The sequence below is a fragment of the Grampus griseus genome (assembly GCF_964374135.1).
Source record: "Grampus griseus genome assembly, chromosome: 6".
In the NCBI taxonomy this organism is placed as follows: domain Eukaryota; kingdom Metazoa; phylum Chordata; class Mammalia; order Artiodactyla; family Delphinidae; genus Grampus; species Grampus griseus.
This window is the reverse complement of record NC_139000.1, coordinates 21,971,149-21,992,765: the sequence shown is the minus strand read 5'-3', so window position 1 is coordinate 21,992,765 and position 21,617 is coordinate 21,971,149. Positions and strand designations below refer to the sequence as shown.

The following is a 21,617-nucleotide window of genomic DNA, read 5'->3' as shown; positions in this document are numbered from 1 at the left end:
CCCCGTTGCCTGCACCTTGATATTTTCCACTGTTTAGAAATAGTAGCCAAGAAAAATTCAATTCCCTGTCACAAATTCCAATTAAAATATTGTTTATGATATATTTCATAAAGTTAGCTATGTGCAAGAAAGAATGAATGCATCCATGTTAAAAATGTTAAACATATTACGTGAAAGTCAACAATGCAATTCGTTTTTTTCAAAAATATTGACTGTTGGGCTTCCCTGGTGGCGCAGTGGTTGGGAGTCCGCCTGCCGATGCAGGGGACACGGGTTTGTGCCCCGGTCCGGGAGGATCCCACATACCGCGGAGCGGCTGGGCCCGTGAGCCATGGCCGCTGAGCCTGCGCGTCCGGAGCCTGTGCTCCGCAACGGGAGAGGCCACAGCAGTGAGAGGCCTGCGTACCGCAAAAAAAAAAAAAAAAAAAAAAGTATTGACTGTTACCTCAGTAACTAAAAATACCAAAGTATAACAACTGAAATACTATGTAAATTTAAATCATCTGTTGTTTGGGGGAAACACCTGCTCTCCCTGAACAATTAACAGTTCAGCAGCTATAATACGCACAGGTTTGAAACTGCAGCTCCTTCAGGGATAATGTCCCAAAGATCCAATTATATCAAACTTTTAAAAATTGAGACAGAGTGAACCACAGTTCCCCCAAAATAATTTCAAAGAACTCATAAAAACAGAGTCTTCTACTCCTCCCTGTCCAAGCTAGCTATATCAAGATTTTTTCTTGAAAGATTACAGTGTAGAATACTTAACAGTATATAGAGAAAAGGTATCCTTAGAATTCTAAGACATGTATTTTTTTCATTTGTGAAACCGCTCTCTAGTTTTCAGAGATTAAAGGAAGAAAGTTTACTCGTTAAGTCACTTGTCCCAACAAGTGATCAGAACTTTTATTCAATTACACATATTGAGAGGGCGTTTAAGCAACGGAACACCTCCACCCACACCTTGGTTTCTAAATGAATGCAATTCTCAACTAATAGGAAACATATCGTAGCTCCTTAGAGAAATGGCTGATGCCAAGGCTAGAGCAGGAACAGGACAAGATTAGCTGGGAGTACCTTATTGCACTAGAACATAAGGAAGTATGCAAAGAACAACTGGGATATTTCAAAAGGCGATAGGAGCCCACTTGATGAAGCTCCCATTGGCCAGGTCTGGGACAGATAATTTCGAGCATCAAAATAATTAATGGTAAAAATGGATTATAGTCCATAGACTGAAATAAGAATGCATGAATTCTTTTAGAAGGAAGGAAGGGAGGGAGGAAGAGAGGGAGGGGAGGGGAGGGGAAAGGAGGGGTCTGCCTTACAGTAGGATGCCAAAATATAAACATAGAAGAATGACATAGTCAGAAAATCATCAATCAAGGTTCAAGTTGTTATAGTAATAGATTATCATAGGTAAAATATTACAGTAGGTAGATGTAAATATCATAGTTGCATAGGTAAAAGCTGGATGAGACAGGATATTTACATAATGTCAAAGTATCTCACCACAAACTACTTATGAATTTCAAAAACAAGATGATAATATCTTTACAGCAGAGAGCCACCTTAACATCACCAATAATGGGACATATTGACTCCACATGCCTCCACTGAGGACACAGTATCACTTCTGTGGGATTCCTCTCAAAAACACATAACCTGAACCTAATCATGAGGGAAAACCAGACAAAATTAAATTGAGGGATACTCTGCAAAATAACCAGCCTATACTTTTCAAAAATGTCAAGGTCGAGAAACAGAAAAACAAAAGGGCTAAGGAAATATTCCAGGAGACTGAAGAGACATGACAGCTAAAGGCAACGCATGACCCAGCATTGAATATTAGAACAGGAAAAATTCAGCTCTAAAGGACGTTATTAGGACAATGGACAAAATTGGTATATGGGCTGTGAATTAGATAACAGTATGGTATCAGAGTTAAATTTCTTTTTTCTTTTTATTTTTTTTGAGTTAAAATTTTTTTTAAGATTTATTTATTTATTTAATTTATTTTTGGCTATGTTGGGTCTTAGTTGTGGCATGCAGGATCTTCACTGAGGCATGCAGGATCTTTTGTTGTGGCGTGCGGCCTTCTCTCTAGTTGTGGCATGCGGGTTTTCTCTCTCCAGCTGTGGCGTGTGGGCTCCAGAGCGCATGGGCTCTGTAGTTTGTGGAACGTGGGCTCTCTCCTTGAGGCACACGAGCTCAGTAGTTGTGGCACGTGTGCTTAGCTGCCCCGCGGCATGTGCGATCTTAGTTCCCTGACCAGGGATTGAACCCGCATCCTCTGCATTGTAAGGCGGATTGTTTACCACTGGACCACCAGGGAAGTCCCTAAGTTAAATTTCTTGATCTTCATAACTGCACTGTGGTTATGTAAGAGAATGTTCTTGTTGTTAAATACTGAAGTATTTGTTATTAAAGGGGCGACTTATCCTCCAACTAATCCTTAAATAGTTCATTAAAAAATATGTTTTCTAACTAAAAATAGAGTTGCCATATGATTCAGCAATCCCATTCCTGGGCATATAGCGCAACAAAACTGTAATTCAGAAAGATACATGTACCCCTATATTCATAGCAGCGCAATTCACAATAGCCAATTCATGTAAACAACCTAAATGTCCACTGACAGATGAATGGATAAAGAAGATGTGGTACATATATACCATGCAATACTACTCAGCCATAAAAAAGAAGGAAATAATACCATTTTCAGCAACATGGATGGGCCTAGAAATTATCATACTAAGTGAAGTAAGTCACAAAGAGAAAGACAAATACCATATATCACTTACATGTGGAATCTAAAATATGACACAAATGAACTTATCTATGAAACAGAAACACACTCACAGACACAGAGAACGAACTTGTGGTTGCCAAGGGGAAGGAGGGTGGGGGAGGGATGGATTGGGAGTTTCAGATCAGCAGATGCAAACTATTATTATATAAACTGGATAAACAACAAGGTCCTACTGTAGAGCACAGGGAACTATATTCAATATCCTGCAATAAACCAAAATGGAAATAAATACGAAAAAGAATATATATATATATATATATATCTGAATCACTTTCCTGTACAGCAGAAATTAACACATTGTAAGTCAACTATACTTCAATAAAATAAAAAAATTTTTAATATTTTTTTTACTAAGGTATTTTTCTTACAGAAATATTAAACTTTTTTAGTCACTGAATTATCAATGGCTGCAAGAATCTCCACAATATTTTTATATTTGGGGCACCTAAATGCCTAATCATAAATGTTTTTACAAGTTCACTCCGGAGGGGCTTGACCTGTGTGTCACCCCGCCGTGCCTCGCCAGGAAAACGGAGGTGGAGCGTGGGGACCGGCTAGGCCTCCCAGCGGCTCAGACGCAGCAAAGTCCGCAGAGGCGGGGCGGCGGGGTTCTCAGGAGCGGGTTCCTGGTCCCCACAGGCTCCCTAGCGGCCGGATCGCAGTTTGCATCACCTTCCCCACCGGGTACATGATGACACAGGTGCAGCCCTACGCGCGTTCGCACAGCCGGGTCCCTGGGCACTGGGACTGAGTATGGCAGGAGGTCGGCCGTCCTGGTGCACCGGGCCGCACCGAGGCCTCCTCCCCACTCTACGGCTCCAGCCCCAAAGCAGCCATCACGTCCAGATGGTCGCAGCCCTCAGCACCCACGCGCAGGATGCCCAGGGGCCGCTGGACAGCACGTGTGCTGCTGTGTGGCCTGGGCGCCCGCGAGGCCGAGGCCGTGGTGGTTGTGCGCCCAGGGAGACCATCCAGGTGAAGTTCATACACGACCAGATCTCCCCTAAACCCACAGTACAGAGGATTCCTCCACGGGGTCAGGGAGATTGTTCGGGAACAAGGGCTGAAGAGGACTTACCAGGGCCGCCAGCCGGCAGATCCCACCGGGCCGTCCGCTTCTTGGTCAGAAGCTCCCTGCACAACCGGTACCCAGCGCCCAACTCCGGCGAGCCCGGGAAACTGCTGATCACGGGGTTTTCAAGCTATCGCGAGCGCAGCCAGCGTCTTTGGGAACACACCTCTGGACTAGGTCAAGACCGGAAGCAGGGCCGGGAGGCGGAGCAACACCGAACACGGACGGCTGCTCGCAGGTCCTGAGGTATGAGGAGCTCAAAGCGTTCTGCAGTGGCATCGTCCCCCTACGGGGCCGAACCTGCCTGGACGTGGCCCTCGTGTTCATCATCTACGATGAGGTAGTGAAGCTGCTCAACAAAGGGTGGAAGACGGACTGAGCACTGAGGGTCTGGGTGGGAAGACTAAGGATCTATAAAAATAGTGATAGGGACTTCCCTGGTGGCGCAGTGGTTGAGAGTCCGCCTGCCGATGCAGGGGACACGGGTTCCTGCCCCGGTCCGGGAAGATCCCACATGCCGCGGAGCGGCTAGGCCCGTGAGCCATGGCCGCTGAGCCTGCGCATCCGGAGCCTGTGCTCTGCAACGGGAGAGAGGCCACAACAGTGAGAGGCCCGCGTACCGCAAAAAAAAAAAAAAAAAAAAAAAAAAAATATATATAGTGATAGCTCAAATTGAATTATAGGGTGTTGGCTCGTCTTAGCTATTCTCTATTATTATTCTTGGATAATTGAGCTTTGGCTAATGGGGGAACAGGAGTAGCTGCCAGAATGGGGAGCTTCTTGGTGCAGTGTATTCAAGGAAATCTCTGTCCAGTCATTAGCTGACCATTCAGCTAACTGAGTAGAGACTTCATTGGTCAGGTCCAATAAAGAATTGGGACTTTACAGAATTAGTTCAGGAAATCACTAAAAATAGAACACACCAACAGCAACAAGTTCTGGAATGGGAAGGGAATCTGATTTCCAGATTTGCCACAAATATTATTTTTAATGTCCAGTTTTCAACAACAAAATATGATGAATGCAAAGAAACAGGAAAATATGGCCCATATTTAGTAATGATAGAAAGGTCAACCCATCAAGAAGACACACAATTATAAATATATATATAGGGACTTCCCTGGTGGCAGTGGTTAAGAATCCACCTGCCAATCAGGGGACACGGGTTCGAGCCCTGGTCCAGGAAGATCCCACTTGCTGCGGAGCAACTAAGCCCATGAACCACAACTACTGAGCCTGCGCTCTAGAGCCCACGAGCCACAACTACTGAAGCCCGCACGCCTAGAGCCCGTGCTCCACAGGAGAAGCCACGGCAATGAGAAGCCCATGCACCGCAACGAAGAGTAGCCCCCGCTGGCCGCAAGTAGAGAAAGCCTGCACACAGCAACGAAGACCCAATGCAGCCAAAAACAAATAAGTAAATAAATTTTAAAAAATAATAAAATAAATTTTTTAAAGCCTAAATAAAATAAATATATATATGCACCTGAAAAGAAGAGCCCCAAAACACTCCAAACAGAAACTGACAGAATAAGAGGGAGAACTAGACAATTCAACAATAATAGTTGAAGACTTTAATACTGAATTCTCAATAATTGGTTAAAAAAAAAACTAAATAGCATACCAACAAGGATATAGGAGGCTGGCACAACACTATAAACCAACCAGATTTCACATGATCTATAGAACACCCACCCAACAAAATATACATATACACATTTTTCTCGAGGACACACAGAACATTACCTGCTGATTTTATGCCATCAGATTATGCATTGTGGTATGTTTGGCTTCCTTCCCTCCACAGTATGCTTGCAAGATCCACGTTGATGTGGCTGCAGTTTGTCCAGTTTTTATTACTATATGATAGTCCATTTTATGATCATAACATACTTTATCCACTGTTCTGTTGTTAGACATTTTAATTGGCTCGCTCCACCTTTTGGCTACTTCAACTAATGTTGTTACAAACCTGCATGTGTACCTTTTGGTTCATGTCTGTGCATGAGTTTATACTTAGGAGTGAAAGCAATAAGTGATAGAACACGCTTAAGTCACCTTTAGTAGATTTTTTTTTAATATCTACTCTAGCTTTTATATATTTATTTATTTTATTTTATTTTATTTATTTATTTATGGCTGCATTGGGTCTTCGTTGCTGTGCACGGGCTTTAATTGCAGCGAGTGGGGACTACTCTTCGTTGCAGTGCGCAGGCCTCTCATTAAGGTGGCTTCTCTTGTTGCAGAGCACAGGCTCTAGGTGCACGGGCTTCAGTAGTTGTGGCACGCAGGCTCAGTAGCTGTGGCTCACGGGCTCTAGAGCACAGGCTCAGTAGTTGTGGCGCACGGGCTTAGCTGCTCCGCAGCATGTGGGATCTTCCTGCACCAGGGCTCAAACCCATGTCCCCTGCATTGGCAGGCGGATTCTTAACCACTGCACCAACAGGGAAGCCCACCTTTAGTAGATTTTAAGTGATTTCCCAACATGGTATGAAAATTTACTATCAGAAGTATCAGTTTCCTGTCGCTACATAACAAAGTAACCAAAACTTATTGCCGTAAAACAATAGCCATTTTCTCATATCCCATGGAGTCTGGGTCAGGAATTCAGACTATTTAAGGGTAATATTTGTGAGAGACTGTGTAGTGTGAACTTGGTAAGGATTTTGGATTTGAGACGTTTTTTCCTTTAGGCAGGAGTTTATTCAAGCTGCGGTCAGAACTGGTGAGCTGATCTCAGACTAAAAAGCCTCGGTAAAATCAATTAAAAGATAGGATACATTCTGTGAGTAAATATTCTTTAGGGATTCAAAGAGAAAGTTATTTTGTCAAGAAATTTAAAGTGTAATATTGGGAGCTACATATAAAAAAAGAACACCTAAAAGCACTCAGATTGTATACATTTCGTGACGGAATTATGTGAGCAGAAATGTACAGAGGGCCCATGGAGGCTTCTCCACAGATGACTCAAAAAAGATTCCAGGCACACACTGGAATTGTTGGTGAACAAGGAGGTCTCAAGAAGCCTTATTTTCTAAACACAGAACTTCTAGATTAGCACATTCTTGCATCTGAAAGTTGTTTTGATTGACAAAAGTCAGGCAGAAGCATAAACTTACAAGTTGTTAAGACTAGGCAGTAATAACATCATAAATGGGTTTTTTTGGTTTTTTTTTTTTGCGTTACGCGGGCCTCTCACTGTTGTGGCCTCTCCCGTTGCAGAGCACAGGCTCCAGACGTGCAGGCTCAGCGGCCATGGCTCACGGGCCCAGCCGCTCCGCGGCATGTGGGATCTTCCCGGACCAGGGCACGAACCTGTGTCCCCTGCATCGGCAGGTGGACTCTCAACCACTGCGCCACCAGGGAAGCCCCATAAATGGTTTTTATGCCAGACTAAGTAGGTTAAATTTAATTTTGTGGACAATGGGGAGCTGTTTTAAATAAGTGAGAGCCATAATTTTTTTTTTTTTTTTTTTTTTTTGGGTATGCGGGCCTCTCACTGTTGTGGGGTCTCCCAGTGCAGTGCACAGGCTCCGGACGCGCAGGCTCAGCGGCCATGGCTCACGGGCCCAGCCGCTCCGCGGTATGTGGGATCTTCCCGGACCAGGGCACGAACCCGTGTCCCCTGCATCGGCAGGCGGACTCCCAACCACTGCGCCACCAGGGAAGCCCCATAATTTGTTTTATGGCCATAATCAAGGTATAGAATATTACCAACAACTAAGAAGTTCTCTTGTGCCCATTTGCAGTCAGTCTCCCCTGAGCTCATGCCTGAAACTGCTGATCTGATTTCTGTCACTATAGTTTTCCTTTTCTAGAATTTCCTATAAATAGAATTATATAATATACAGCCTTGTCACTTAGCAAAATGTTTTATATTTGTATTGGTCATTTCTTTTCATTACTGAGTAGTATTCCACTGTATAAATCTGTCACAATGGTTTATTCACTACTTGATAGACATTTGAATTGTTTTCAATTCTGAGCTATTATGAATAATTCTGCTCTTCACTTACAAGTTTTTGTGCAAACATAGGTTTTTATTTTATTACTCCTGGGTAAATACTCTGGAGTAAAATTTCTGGGTCATAATGCAAGTATATGCTTAACTTCATATGATATACCAAACTGTTTCTTAAAGATGCTGTACGAGGGGGCTTCCCTGGTGGCACAGTGGTTAAGAATCCGCCTGTCAATGCAGGGGACACGGGTTCGAGCCCTGGTCCAGGAAGATCCCACATGCCACGGAGTAACTGAGCCCGTGAGCCACAACTACTGAGCCTGCGCTCCAGAGCCTGTGAGCCACAACTCCTGAGCCCGCATGCCACAACCACTGAAGCCCACACGCCTAGAGCCCGTGCTCCACAACAGGGGAGGCCACCGCAGTGAGAAGCCCGTACACTGCAATGAAGAGTAGCCCCCACTCGCCTCAACTAGAGAAAGCCCACACGCAGCAACGAGGACCCACTGCAGCCAAAAATAAATAAATTTATTTTTTTAAAAAGATGCTGTACCATTTTGAAACTGCATTAGTAATATATGACAATTCTGTTACTCTGTATCTGTGCCAATGCTTGGTATTGTAGCTCTTTTTGATTTTAGCCATTTCCATGGGTATCTAGAGGTATCTTGTGCTTCATTTTGTTAGGGAACACAATTTATTAACATATTTTAACAAATAGTGTCTATGGAAAAATAATCAGTACATGTTTCGTTATCTATAACTTACAAATACTCTAAAATGACCCAGTTACAATGGATTGTCTTTTTTTTAAAACAACTTTACTAAGATATAATTCATATACCATACAATTGCCCCCATTTAAATTGTACAATTCAATGATTTTTTTTTAGTGTATTCAGAGTCATGCAAATATCAGCACAATCAATCCTAGAACATTTCACCATCTATTAAAAAAAATTCAATACTGAGAAAGGAGAACCCTGTGCACTGTTGGTGGGAATATAAACTGGTACAGTCACTATGGAAAACAGTATGAAGTTTCCTCAAGAAATTAAAAATAGAACTACCATATGATCCAGCAATCCCTCTCCTGGGAACATATCCAAAGAAAACTAAATGACTATCTCAAAGAGATATATGCACTTCCATGTTCATTGCAACATTATTTACAAGAGCCAAGATATGGAAGCAACCTAAGTCCCCATCAACAGATGGATAAAGAAGTTGTGATATGTATATATACGTATATGTGTGTATATGTATATATATACATATATATACACACATATATACATATAAATACAATGGAATATTACTCAGTCTTAAAAAATAATGAAATCTTGCCATCTGCAACACCATGGATGGACCTTGAGGGCATGCTGCTAAGTGAAATAATTCAGACAGAACAAGACAAACACTGTATGATTTCACTTACATGTGGAATTTAAAAAAAAAAGCAACTGAACAAACAGAGCAAAAACAGAGTCACAGATATAGAGAACAAAGAGGTGGTTACCAGAGGGGACGGGAGTTGGATGCATGAGAGAATCAGGTAAGGGAGATTAAGAGGTACAGACTTCCAGCTACAAAATAAATGAGTCATGGGGATAAAATGTACAGTGTGGGGAATAAGTCAATAACAATATAACATCTTTGTACAGTGACAGATAGTAACCAGACTTATCCTGGTGATCATTTTGTAATGTACAGAAATACCAAATCATTATGCCGTGCACCAGGAACTAACATAGTGTTGTAGGTCAATTTTACTTCAAAGACAAACTCACAGAAAAAGAGATTAGATATGTAGTTACCAGAGGTGGGGGCTGGGAGGTAGGAAAATTGAATGAAGGTACAAACTGACAGTTATGAGTTAAATAAGTACTGGGAATATAAAGTACAACATATAAATATAATTAACACTGCTGTACGTTATATATGAAAATTATTAAGCGGGGTGTTAAAATCCCCTGCTATTATTGTGTTACTCTTGATTTCTCCCTTTATATCTACTAAGATTTACTTTATGTATTTAGGTGTTCCTATGTTAGGTGTTTTAGGTGTATGTTATGTATTAGGTGTTCCTTTATGTATTGAGGTGCTCCTATGTTGGGTGCATATATATTTACAATTGTTATATCTCCTCTTGGATTGATCCCTTGATCCTTATGTAATGTCCTTCTTTGTTTCTTGTCACAGTCTTTGTTTTAAAGTCAATTTTTCTGATGTAACTATTGCTACTCCAGTTTTCTTTTCGTTTCCACATGCATGGAATACCTCGTTCCATTCCCTCATTTTCAATCTGTGTGCATCTTTAGATCTGGCGTCTCTTGTAGGCAACATATATATGGGTCTCGTTTTTGTATCCATGCAGCCACTCTGTGTCTTCCAATTGGAGCATTTAGTCCATTTAAAGTAATTATTGATGGGTATGTACTCTTGACATTTTGTTTGGGGGTTGTCTTTGTAGCTTTCTTGTTCCTTTCTTTTTCTTTTGCTCTCTTCCCTTGTGATTTGATGACTATCTTTAATATTATGCCTGGATTTCTTTCTCTTTTCTGTGTATCTATTACAGATTTTTGGTTTGTGGTTATTACGAGGTTTATATATAGCAATCTGTATATATATATATATATATATGTGATTAAGTTGCAGGTCTCTTAAGTTTGAATGCATTTTAACATCCTTGCATTTTTACCCACTTCCACGTTTACATTTTTTTTAACATCTTTATTGGAGTATAATTGCTTTACAATGGTGTGTTAGATTCTGCTTTATAATAAAGATGCTACGAGAAAACTATCAGAGCTAATCACGTTTACTATTTTTGACATATTTTACACTGTTTTGTGTATCCCTCAACTTATTGTGGATATAGATGATTTTACGACTTTTATCTTTTAATGCTCATACTGGCTTTATATGTGGTTGATTTACTATCTTCACTGTATATTTGCCTTTACCAATAAGATTTTTCCTTTAGTGATTTTCATATTTCTAGTTGTGGGTTTTCCACTTTTTAAAAACCAATTGTTATTCTAATCAAATAATCTGGTACTAGCTTGAAGGGAAAAAGGAGGAAAAGCATAGAAGGGAGCAGCTTAGGCTTTTTAGCTGCTATGAGAGAAAAAGCAAGGTATCTCTCACCTTCAAGCATATCTTCCACAGACAAAAAAATTTTTTTTTGATTTAATAAAGTTTTATTTTTCAAAATATACAGTTGGTGGGACCTGTTCATGCGTCTTCATCAGCTGCTGGAGCATCTCCACCCTTGGTATTTCTGGTGTAAATTACTTGAGCTCTGTGCTTTGAAACCAGTTTAGTAAGTTCTTTACTAAGGAGCTCCTGAAGGGCTGCCCTGGCCAGGGAACCACAAATCTTCAGTATCTCAGGGACAACAGCTGGAGTTATAACCTTATAGTTTGGGTACTTCTTTAGAGTTTGTCTTATGTTGCTTTGTCAAACAAGACTAGGTTATTGAGCTTGTCCCGAACTTTGCCTTTGGACCACTTCTTTTTGGCCTTGCCCCCAGATTTGTTCACTGGGTCTTTGTCTTTCTTGGCTGACTTTCCGGCATCCTTCTTCTTCTTGTCGTCCTTGGGCGACACAGCGAAGCCGGGAGAGCAGCTGCTACCCACTGCGCCTTGCTGAGATGTCGGACAAAAAGCCACAGCCTAAAATCTGTTTGGCTGTTTACAACATAGGATGTACCTAGAGCTCTGATGTTTTATGTGCATAGCCATGTATGTTAATCTTAACCAAGAGCAGAACTGCTTGTTGTTTCTATGTGTTCATCAGGGATTACCTATATCAAAAAATCCAATCTTTCAATGATTGCTTCTCTCTAAGCATTTAACAGTAATTATTCAGGTGCCTTGCCTCTGTTTGTGTTTTGCCTTGGAACTCCCAGACACTTAAGCCAACAATTTCTGTTTGGTAGAAGTAGCTCAGAATACTGCACGCAGTAGGGCTTTTTTTGGTCTTTAAAGTATAACCAGGCAATGCCTTGGAAGTTAACTATTTTCCCAGAGAACCAGTAAAAATTAATGCACCACTTCAAAGAACTGATCATGCAGCTTTTATTTACCACTTAATATCTTCTTGGGCATGGGAAGGAGTTTTCCTTTCAAGACTACCACATGCTTAGCTAGCTTAGTACATATTGCAGAGGATTCTATGAAGACTTTGCATATAAAATACAAAAATCTGTTACATATACATCCATTTAACAACAGTTTGTACATTACAATGAGTGCCAATGTCAAAATAACTCCCTGTACTTCACAAGCAGCATGAATATATTGTGGCAGCAGCAGATAGAAACTTCCCCCAACGGGCAGACAGTGTTCATACAGTGCAAATGCTACTAGAGCACAGACCAACAAGGTCACATCTTTTTTTCTTTTCTCTTCTCATTAGTAAATACACAAGTAAAAGATGGAAGGGTAAAGCAGTGGGGATTTGGTGGCAATCAGTTTTATTGCGCAGGTACACTGTATTACAGGCAGACACACCGGCAATTGTAAATTAGACACAAACATTCATTAAAGAAATGGCTGCTCTTTATCACCAAAAAGACAATTTGATACTTTGTTTTGATTTCCAATTGCCAAATTTCAGGTACCTCCTTTTCACATATCAATAAATTTGTGACGATATATATTCCAGGAATAAGGAATTCAGTAGACTCTCTAAATCAGTTGCCTATATGACAAGTAGCACTGAATATTCCTAGGGAAAAAAAATAATAAAAATCTGTTCCACATAGCTTTGGAAAATGAAGGCCAAAGATATAAATGTTCACGGGTCCTTTTGCCATCTGTTCACTAATATCAACATTCCACAATGACAAACTCTCAGTTATTAACTCTTTTAAATAAATACGTGTGCCCATGCACACCAACACAAGCTGCACTGGGAGACCATAGTTAACGTTACTAGTTGTACAAATGACTTGGCTGGTCAAGATGAAGGCAGTTAAGTGTAAAACTTAGAAATGTGCTTAGAAAACTAAAACAAATTAATTCAACAGCACTAAGCACTAAGGTTCAAGTATCTTAGCACCTCTCTCAGCACCATGGGAAATTCCCAATATTGAATAACAAAAAGTTTAAAAAGCATAAAATCTGATGAGGTTTTAAACTTGATACGGCCAAGAGCACAATTCTTGCCCTTACACTCTTACCTTCCAACAATACCTGACCTACATGGCACTCTTGCCTAGGAAGAGTATCCCAGGTACTGTAAATGAAAGTCAGACAGCACTTCATGGATGGGGAAATACAGATCTGGAAAACACCAAGTCCTATGAGGACGCAAGCTTTCTGAAAAACGCCCAGAGTTGATTTTTTTTCCCCAAGCAAACACCACTCTCAAGTGGAAGTCCATGATAGTTTACTTAAAATTCATGATGCTACTAAAACTCACAATTATATTTAGTACCAGCTAAGAGGATGTTTTGGTAATAAACACTTAAATTTTCATTTGTAAACCCCTTTTCCAAACAGAAGCAACCCCAGAACATAGCATATGCAGCTAGGTTTAGGTACTATCTATGGCAGTGTTTTTCAAACTGAATAACAACCCATTTATGAGTCAGGAAATGAATTTAGTGGGTCTGAAAGAGCATTCAGAACGGTGGTGGGGAGTTGGCGGGGAGGGATCAAAGCAGGTCACACATAGTAATGTACCATTTCACAAAACATTTTATTTCAGTTAAAGATTTTATATTCATTCTTTGTTTCTCTCTCCCTCCCTCCCTCCCCTCCACCCCACACACATTGCTCTGGGTCATGATGAAAAAAAGTTAGTTTTACTATGGGTCACAGTCAAGAAAATTTTAAATACTTTGGTTAATAGAGACCACAAAAAATAATAACACGGAGTTTCCACCCTGGTGTTAATGTCAGTAAGGGGTCAGTATTGAGTGTACGCCAATTTTGTGCTTGTAATCCAAGGTGAGCTAGAGAGTTCTCCTTTTACTTGAATAAACACTTGTGTTAAATTTGTTTTTTCCCCTTACCCCACATCCTCAGGCAGGGGCCTGAGCAGCATAAGGAAAGGAAGAAACCCTACATCTGCAGTTATTTACTTTGAATGGTATCAGGTTATTCCCAGACGGCTAATTAAAATGCTTTCCTTTCTATCCCATAGTCGTGACTGTAAGCATAAAAGTGGGTAGAAAATTTTAATTTGTCTTTACAGTTTTGAGATTATAAATGGTCTAAACCAAGCAGTCACGATTTCGTTGTTGGTTTGTGTTTTGCAAAATACGTAAGAGACAAAATGAACAATCTTGTCCTAATCTACCTTCATCTGCTTATAAAAGGAGGACGATTACATGGAGACCAAATTTTCCCTCCCTCTCAACCTGTAAGGTTGGTAGATAATCATTTTCTAAAAACCAATCATCTAAACAAATGACAAGACAATGTTCAACTTCTGAATTTCAAGAATCCAGTGATGCTTACATAATGGGTCAGTTCAGTTCTGGTGCCAGGACTGCTGTACCATCTCATCTTGGGAGTTTCTCAGGTAGGCCAGGGTTAGCACTGATTAGCAGCAGGTTGTAAAAGAAAGTGTCCTGGGCAGGTCATCCATCACACAGGTTCCAGCCTCGGCGCAGGCCTCCGCAAGGAAGCTACGTCATCTCATAACCTGTTTCTTCAGATGTAAAGAAGGGGGTTAAACTAAGTAGTCGATACAGCCCCTTCCTGAAATAACTTTTTAAAATTTGGATGCAGTTCTAAGATTTTTATGCAGCTTCCTCTGCAACTTTGTCTCTTCCTTTATTAACACCTTTAGCTCTTTCAACAGCTATTTCTGTCAGTTTCACCTACAACCACCTCTCAAATATCCAAGGTTCCATTTAGTTTATTCAGCCCAGATACTTTTAAAACATCAAGTAAAATAAAGCTAATAAGGAACAAAATTTAAGGCATTTTTTTTTTATTTCAGCCAAGGAATGATGCATGCTACAGATTAATCTTTACTTTCCCCCACAGAGAATACCACCATTTCAACCCCCAATGAACATGGCACTTGTTTGTTTCTTCCCCTTCTAATTTATTCCAGATTTTCAAGTGTTTTCTTCAGTAACGATGCTTTCTCCTGCAGCTCAGGTCTGCTGTCTGTCTCCATAGTTGCTAAAGACTCAATCAGGAGCACTCTGCATTCAGATGTCAAACTTTCCCACTGTTTAGATTCTGAATGGAAAGAGAAAGAGCAACAAAAGAATCCTTACAGAAGAAGCAAGCAGAGAATCCAAAACTATTCTTTCTGCTTTTCTTCCACACATCCTATCCCCAAAATAAATGCAAAGCAACCCCGTGGTAACAGTTCTGTATATAATGATCACAGGTTTAAGAGTTGTCTCCAAGCCTAATTATTGACAATAACCTGAGGGCCAATCAGGGAGTTTCATCCTCTGTCCCCAGAGCTGGTGGGACAAAGAGAATGAAGGGAGCCTGAAGCCAGCTGGGAAGCAGGAAGTATCGAGGCAGGGCACACAGTAACAAAAAAGCTACTTCAGCAATTGAGCTGACTATATCTTTGTAAGATATGCTCAGTAAAAAAAAGTCCTCAATAAATTTCGTAATTGCAAAGCCAGTTTGAACAGATGACACTTTATTACTCCTTTAAGAAAAGCATCAGAGAACTACAGGCATACTCAAAATATTAGAAATTCATAAAGTACATCAGATCCTAAACCTTGTTTATGAGGTTCTGATACTTCCTGGTGATGTGGTTTCACGCAAGTCATCTCACTGTTTAGCTTCATTTTCCTCATCTAGAATATATTCATACATATTTGGCAAACTGTGAGAATTCAGAGATATATCTAAGTGTCTAGCCCTTCTACTTCAACAAGGAAAAAAGGGATTATGACACATGTAGTGTCGCTGAGTCTAAACGGCCTGTTTTATGGAGCCCTGAGAGGTGCTTTAATTGCTAAGCAAAGATAGAGACAGAAGGAGAAACAGCAGATACACAATGCTCTAGAGAAAAGTGTTCCACATTCCCCATTCTTCATCCACGTGGTTAAAATAATAAAAAGAGGGAAATGAAAAAAGAAAAGAGGCCTCCTTTTGAAATCAGTAACAGATACACCACTGGAGAAAATGCTAACAGTCTTCTTTTACCAGTGATAGAACAAACCATTAGACGAAATCTGCTTCTTTGTAAGATGGTTTAGAAAAAGGAAAACAGAAAAAAAAAAATAGGATTACGAAAACTGCTATCAAATTTGATAACTCAGGTAGATAACTGTTAAATGTTCTCCTAACTCCACTCTTCAGTGTGTCATTCTGTTTATTTACACATGTATAGTGAGCTCTGTTCTGCCACTGTCAGCCTCTTGCTGTAATTAACCAAGATTAACTCAAGATTCACGATGGAAACCAAAACTTCATTGAGATAACCACAGCTTCATAATGCATTAAAAGTATATAAAATAAAAGAGTACCAAATTTAACACTTCATAAAATTGGAAGGTTTTAGCTATGTATATTCCACTTCCATGTACAAATATATTAATTTACATTTTGGAGTATATGCTAAAACCTATGCCATAAAGTCTCCTGGCTTTCCTGTCCTCCAATGAGAAGTATCAAGAACTCACCTTCAAGTTTTTTAAGCAGCAATTCTATCACAGATAAAGCTTCTGTTCTCACAGATGAGTAGGTCTTATTTTCTAGGAAGAAAATCATATAGTTCACATTATTTGTTTTATATGCCTTACAAACAGAACATCTAAGATTAAGTTAGTGTTACCGAAAGATGTTCGGAAATTATAAATTCAGGGAAAGATACATGTGCTCCTAAGTAAGCTTCCCTTAGCCAATTTATCATCAAATACTTGAAATGTGCTATATGTCCACATTCCTTACTTTAAAAAAAAAAAGCTGTCAGCCAAATATACCAATCTCCGTAACAAATGGCAATATTTAAAGGACCCATTTTAGAAGTTGCCTAAGAAAGGTCTTTAGGTTTGCAAGACCTCTTCATTTTACCCAAGAACATTACATCACCCAGGGGTAAGGCCAACTCAGGGACACCCGGCTGCGACCCGACCCCGTAAAGACTAGTTTCTCAGCTGCCAGTTATTTATCCAAAGGCATGTGGCTACCTCCAAGAATCACAACTGAAATACGCTTCCTTGGTGTCTACTCTAGACACTGCATCTTGTTCACAGTGAAACTGTTTACTGAAAAAACTAACACTCAACCAGACCCAAGACAAAGGAAGCAAAAGATGAGCTTATAACAGGCTGTCATGCTACGAAGTACGCAAATGCTTGAAAGAATGGTGGCGAGACAGCAACAGGACACAGGAGACAGCTCGAAGAGGCTTCCACTGGCCAAATCTGGGATAATTTGAGCAACAAATTAATTAAGGAAAATAATTATAAACAAAGGGGAAAATAAAGGAATCCATGAATCAATATGGATAATAGATAAATAAAGAGTTCAAGAGAGGGAGGGACCTTGCTTATGAGAGGATGCCAACTGTCACAAATGGTAAATGTGGAAGAAGTGCTAGAGTTGGAAAATCATCTTAGTAAAAGCTGGTTCAGGAAAAACCCATCAATGCATGCTAAGTCTAGAAGAGACACTTTGAAGAGGAGCAGTATATGTGCATGGGCTTAAAGTGTCTTCTCCCAGACTGCTTAGTAGACCCAGTTCTGATGAGGAGCAGGTTATCTGAATGGTCTTAAAGTGTGTTTCCACAGGCTGCTTAACCGACAGAAGGGGGAAAAATAGTAACCATACAGCAGAGGAAATTGAGTAGTACCTTGACCAGGTAATCAAAATTAACACTGCCAACGAGGGCAGGTGGACACTGTGTGCCTCTTGATGTGACAGGACATAACATCACTTATAGAGCAGCCCTACTGGGAATTCATAACCTGGATCTCATCACAAGGAAACATCAGACAAACACCAAATGAGAAACATTCTAGTTTTAAATGTGGGGAGGGGGAGGCTTTTCTTCAAAATTGTCAATGTCACATAAGACAAAGAAAGGCTGAGGAAGTGTTCCAGATTAAAGGAGACTACAACGATATGACAACTAAATTCACTAAATGATTCCGGACTGGATTCCTTAATGGAGGAGAGGAAAAAATTATATAAAGAGTATTACTGGGGCTTCCCTGGTGGCACAGTGGTTGAGAGTCCGCCTGCCGATGGAGGGGACACGGGTTCGTGCCCCGGTCCGGGAAGATCCCACATGCCGCAGAGCGGCTAGGCCCGTGAGCCATGGCCGCTGAGCCTGCGCGTCCGGAGCCTGTGCTCCACAACGGGAGAGGCCACAATAGTGAGAGGCCCGCGTACCGCGAAAAAAAAAAAAAAAAGAATATTACTGAGTCAACTGAAAACCTAGAATATGAATGGTTAAAAAATATTGCATCAATGTTATACTATCTAAAGTTGGTATGTAAAAGAAGGCACACTGAAGAATTTAGGAGGAAAGGGGCAAGATGTAAGCAATATACTTTCAAATGGTTGAGGAAAAAGTATGTATACAGAAGTGCAAGTAATAAAGTAAGTGGTGCAAAATGTTAACAGGTGACTTTGGCTAAAGGACATACAAGTATTACATGCATTATTATTGTAACTTTTCTGTAAGTTTGAAATTATTTCCAAGTACAGGTTTTTAAAAAATACTGGTCACAAAGGTTTTTCTAATCTAGGTGTTGAAATCCTAAATTACAGTTCCAGATTAATACATTCCAGTTTGGGGGCACATATTGAGTATATTAAATAGGAGAGTTCAGTAGTTGTTCCATAAATTTAGTTCCTAGCACAAGGCAGGGAATGTTTGAAGCTTAACTCCTTGAGCTTTAGAACGAACACTCCTTATCTATGTCAATTTACCACTCACCTAAAGAATAGGTGATTGATTTACAAGTTTCAAGGAGAATTTCAGCCAGAGCCTCAGGATCTGCATGTTCTTCTTCTAAAAGCATTAATCTGTACAAATCAGAAAGCAAGATACAAATACTAGTTATTAAGAAACATTCCAAAACCTTTCTGGCACAAACAATTTCTATCTGTATATATTGCTTTATGATGTCACTTTAGCTTTTAGTTTTAAAATTTAAAAGAATTCCACTGCAGCAGAAACTAACACAGCATTGTAAAGCAATTATACTCCAATAAAGATGTTAAAAAAAGAGAAAAATTCCACTGATTATACATAAAATGCTAAGGGGTAGGGGAAGGTTAAATAAATGACTGAACTATGAAGCAAATTACCCCTGAAAAAAGGCATTCATTGACTGTAGGACTCCCAGCTGCACTTTCCATGTGCTGAGCTTTAGCTGGTCACACATCAGTTTGCAAAGCTCTTGACGATAACAACCTGGAAAAAAGGAATGGGGCAGAGCAGGTCAGAGCATGTGAAGAAGCAAGAGACAGAGCAAGTGAGGGGAAGACAGAGAGACACAGGGACAGAGAGGGATAGACGGAGAGAGAGAGGGAAGGGGAGAGGAAAAATTAAAACAACAAATGCCTTTAATTAAAGCCATGACATTTCGGAAACACTTCAGCATGACTTTATGCCCAATTCCCACAAACTTCCCTGATCAGAAACACCCCCCCCCAAAATCCTATATATCTGTTCACAAGTGTTCTTTGTCAAGGCAACAGCCTTTTCTAAGGAACTGACACAGAGTCTAAACCACACTGCCTTTTCCCCATAAAACACCCTGAATGACAGCCAAAGAGAGCAGAACTCTGGAGGCTCACAAGCTTCTGCATGCTGTAGGCTTAGCAAGAGTCAACGGTGCTTTATCCAAACCTGTTATGCCAACTGCACTTGTTATTATAATTATATAATTAATATTATGCTAAGTGATGAAACAGGAGTATAAAACTCAACAAAGTAGTTATTTTTTAAATGCTGCAGAATTTAGTACGGTTCACAAATGTAAAGATGGATGAGGGTAAAAAAATCTAGAATTCTGCACTTGAATTGCTTCCTAAGAGACTGTAATTTCTTTCTCCACTATAAAGATACAAAACGAGAAACTGATACATTATGAGTAAGATGTATACGAGAAGCCAGTGTGGAACAAATCCTCAAAGGCCCTGGCCATTCCCCCAGATGACAACCAATCCAGCAAAGGTACATTTCTGCTCCTTATACTAAAACTGCTTTGTGTATGTATCATCTTTTTATATAATTCCCTACTTTAACTTCTTCCACCTATCAAGCAAAAGTTAGTAGTCCTAATGATGTCAAATAAGTGGACTTCCACTGCAGTCCATAACATAATACCAAGAAATAAGGCCTCTTACAAATCTGTATCTTTTGGAAAACCCTCCCTATACGTAGCAAATATACTTTCTGAAGTTCACACAAAGGATGGCAAGGCTCAGAGACAACCTTTAAGTCTGATTTTAGAAACCTCCAATCACAGCCAACAATACTTTTCATAACATTCATGAATATTAAGATGTAGGATGCCCTGCAGGAACCAACACAAGGCAAACTCCTACTAACTACAACCCAATCCAACAGTAAAGGCTTACTGTTTATTTACTTAATCCTTCGGAAAGATATGTTCAATTCTGAAAAACTCTCAGAAAGTTTCAAGTTTCTCAGGGAAATACAGATTTCATTTGCTTATTGAAGGTTTGGCAACAAGGCCATTAATTCTGAGATGAAGAGACCCCACTAATAAGTTCTGTGGATTCCTCTGAATACAGCACCATAAAGAAGAGTGAAAGAATTCTTTTTGTAGTCAAACTATCTACATAAAATGTATCATGGTTGTTATGGGCTGAGCTGTGTCCCACAGACTCACATGTTGACATCCTAACCCCCAAGTACCTCAGAATATGACTGAGTTGGGAGACAGGGTTTTAAAGAGACCATTAGGGTGGGCCCTAACCCAAGACGACAGGTGTCCTTATAAGAACGTACTGGACACAGAGACACGGACGGCCATTTACAAGCCAAGGAGACAGGGCTCAAAAGAAACCAACACTGTTGACACCTTGATCTCAGACTTCTAGTCTCCAGAATTGTGAGAAAATACAGTTCCCTGGTTGAAGTCACCCAGTCTGTTGTACTATATGTTACAGCAGCCCTAGCAAACAAACAGTCAATGAGATTATCTGCCAACGTAGGAGTAAAATTTATACTGGATGATTCTTGCCGTTAATCAGTCTGGCTCTACAAGAAACGGCAGCTATAACTCGTCACACGGAACTCCTTCGCTGTCATGAAGTAACCCCTGGCCACAGCACTTCTTCAAAGGCAGGTTCTGCTGCTTACGTTGGGTCTCCACATTTCGGGGCCAGGCTTTGCCCAGGCCCTCAAAGGCTCCCAGCAGAGATTCCAGCTGGAGCTCCTTTTCCTTCTCATTCTCATCTTCATTTTTGGTCGTCTGGACTCCAATGCTTTCAGGTGAGTTCTAGAACATGTCAAAAAAAAGGAAAGCAAATTTTAATTTTTTTTCCTTCAAAGTTACAGGCATACTATTAAAACAATCAGGGTACCAGAGTAGGAGATGTTAACCAAGAATTAAATGCTACAGTCTCTACCATGAGTTTTCCTATTTGTAAAAAGATTTTGTAACAGGAGTACCACACCTCTCCAATAAATTTCGGAAATCCTCTAAAGGAATCTGTAAGCAAAGGTGAAAAAAAAATACCATATATGTAGTATTTTGAGCACAACATAAAAAAGACTTGCATTAGAATCACAGAATTAAAGGAGGAAGAACCCGGTAATAATCTAAATCGAAACTCCTTCTTAAT

At 40.3% G+C, this 21,617-nt stretch overlaps 1 protein-coding gene and 2 pseudogenes across 6 annotated transcripts in view; 1 reads left to right on the top strand and 2 right to left on the bottom strand.

The window, feature by feature from the left end:
• The first annotated feature begins 3,565 nt into the window (after window positions 1-3,565).
• LOC309824115 (tricarboxylate transport protein, mitochondrial-like) lies at window positions 3,566-4,263 on the top strand (annotated as a pseudogene). Its single transcript has one exon. The product of its transcript is annotated as a tricarboxylate transport protein, mitochondrial-like (transcript).
• Window positions 4,264-11,082: 6,819 nt separating this feature from the next.
• On the bottom strand, window positions 11,083-14,366 carry LOC309824114 (small ribosomal subunit protein eS25-like; annotated as a pseudogene). Its single transcript has 2 exons — window positions 14,319-14,366; window positions 11,083-11,495 (listed from the first exon to the last, which is right to left on the bottom strand). The product of its transcript is annotated as a small ribosomal subunit protein eS25-like (transcript).
• Window positions 11,924-21,617, bottom strand: part of ECPAS (Ecm29 proteasome adaptor and scaffold) — a 100,983-nt gene continuing 91,289 nt past the window's right edge. For all 4 annotated transcript variants that reach the window (XM_082656219.1, XM_082656220.1, XM_082656221.1 and 1 more), the window contains 5 exons: window positions 21,133-21,271; window positions 19,107-19,212; window positions 18,733-18,821; window positions 16,469-16,540; window positions 11,924-15,053 (listed from right to left, as the gene is read on the bottom strand). In XM_082656219.1, the coding sequence (XP_082512345.1) occupies window positions 14,914-15,053; window positions 16,469-16,540; window positions 18,733-18,821; window positions 19,107-19,212; window positions 21,133-21,271 (546 nt within the window). In that variant the 3' untranslated portion in view covers window positions 11,924-14,913. The remainder of the gene's footprint in view (window positions 15,054-16,468; window positions 16,541-18,732; window positions 18,822-19,106; window positions 19,213-21,132; window positions 21,272-21,617) is intronic.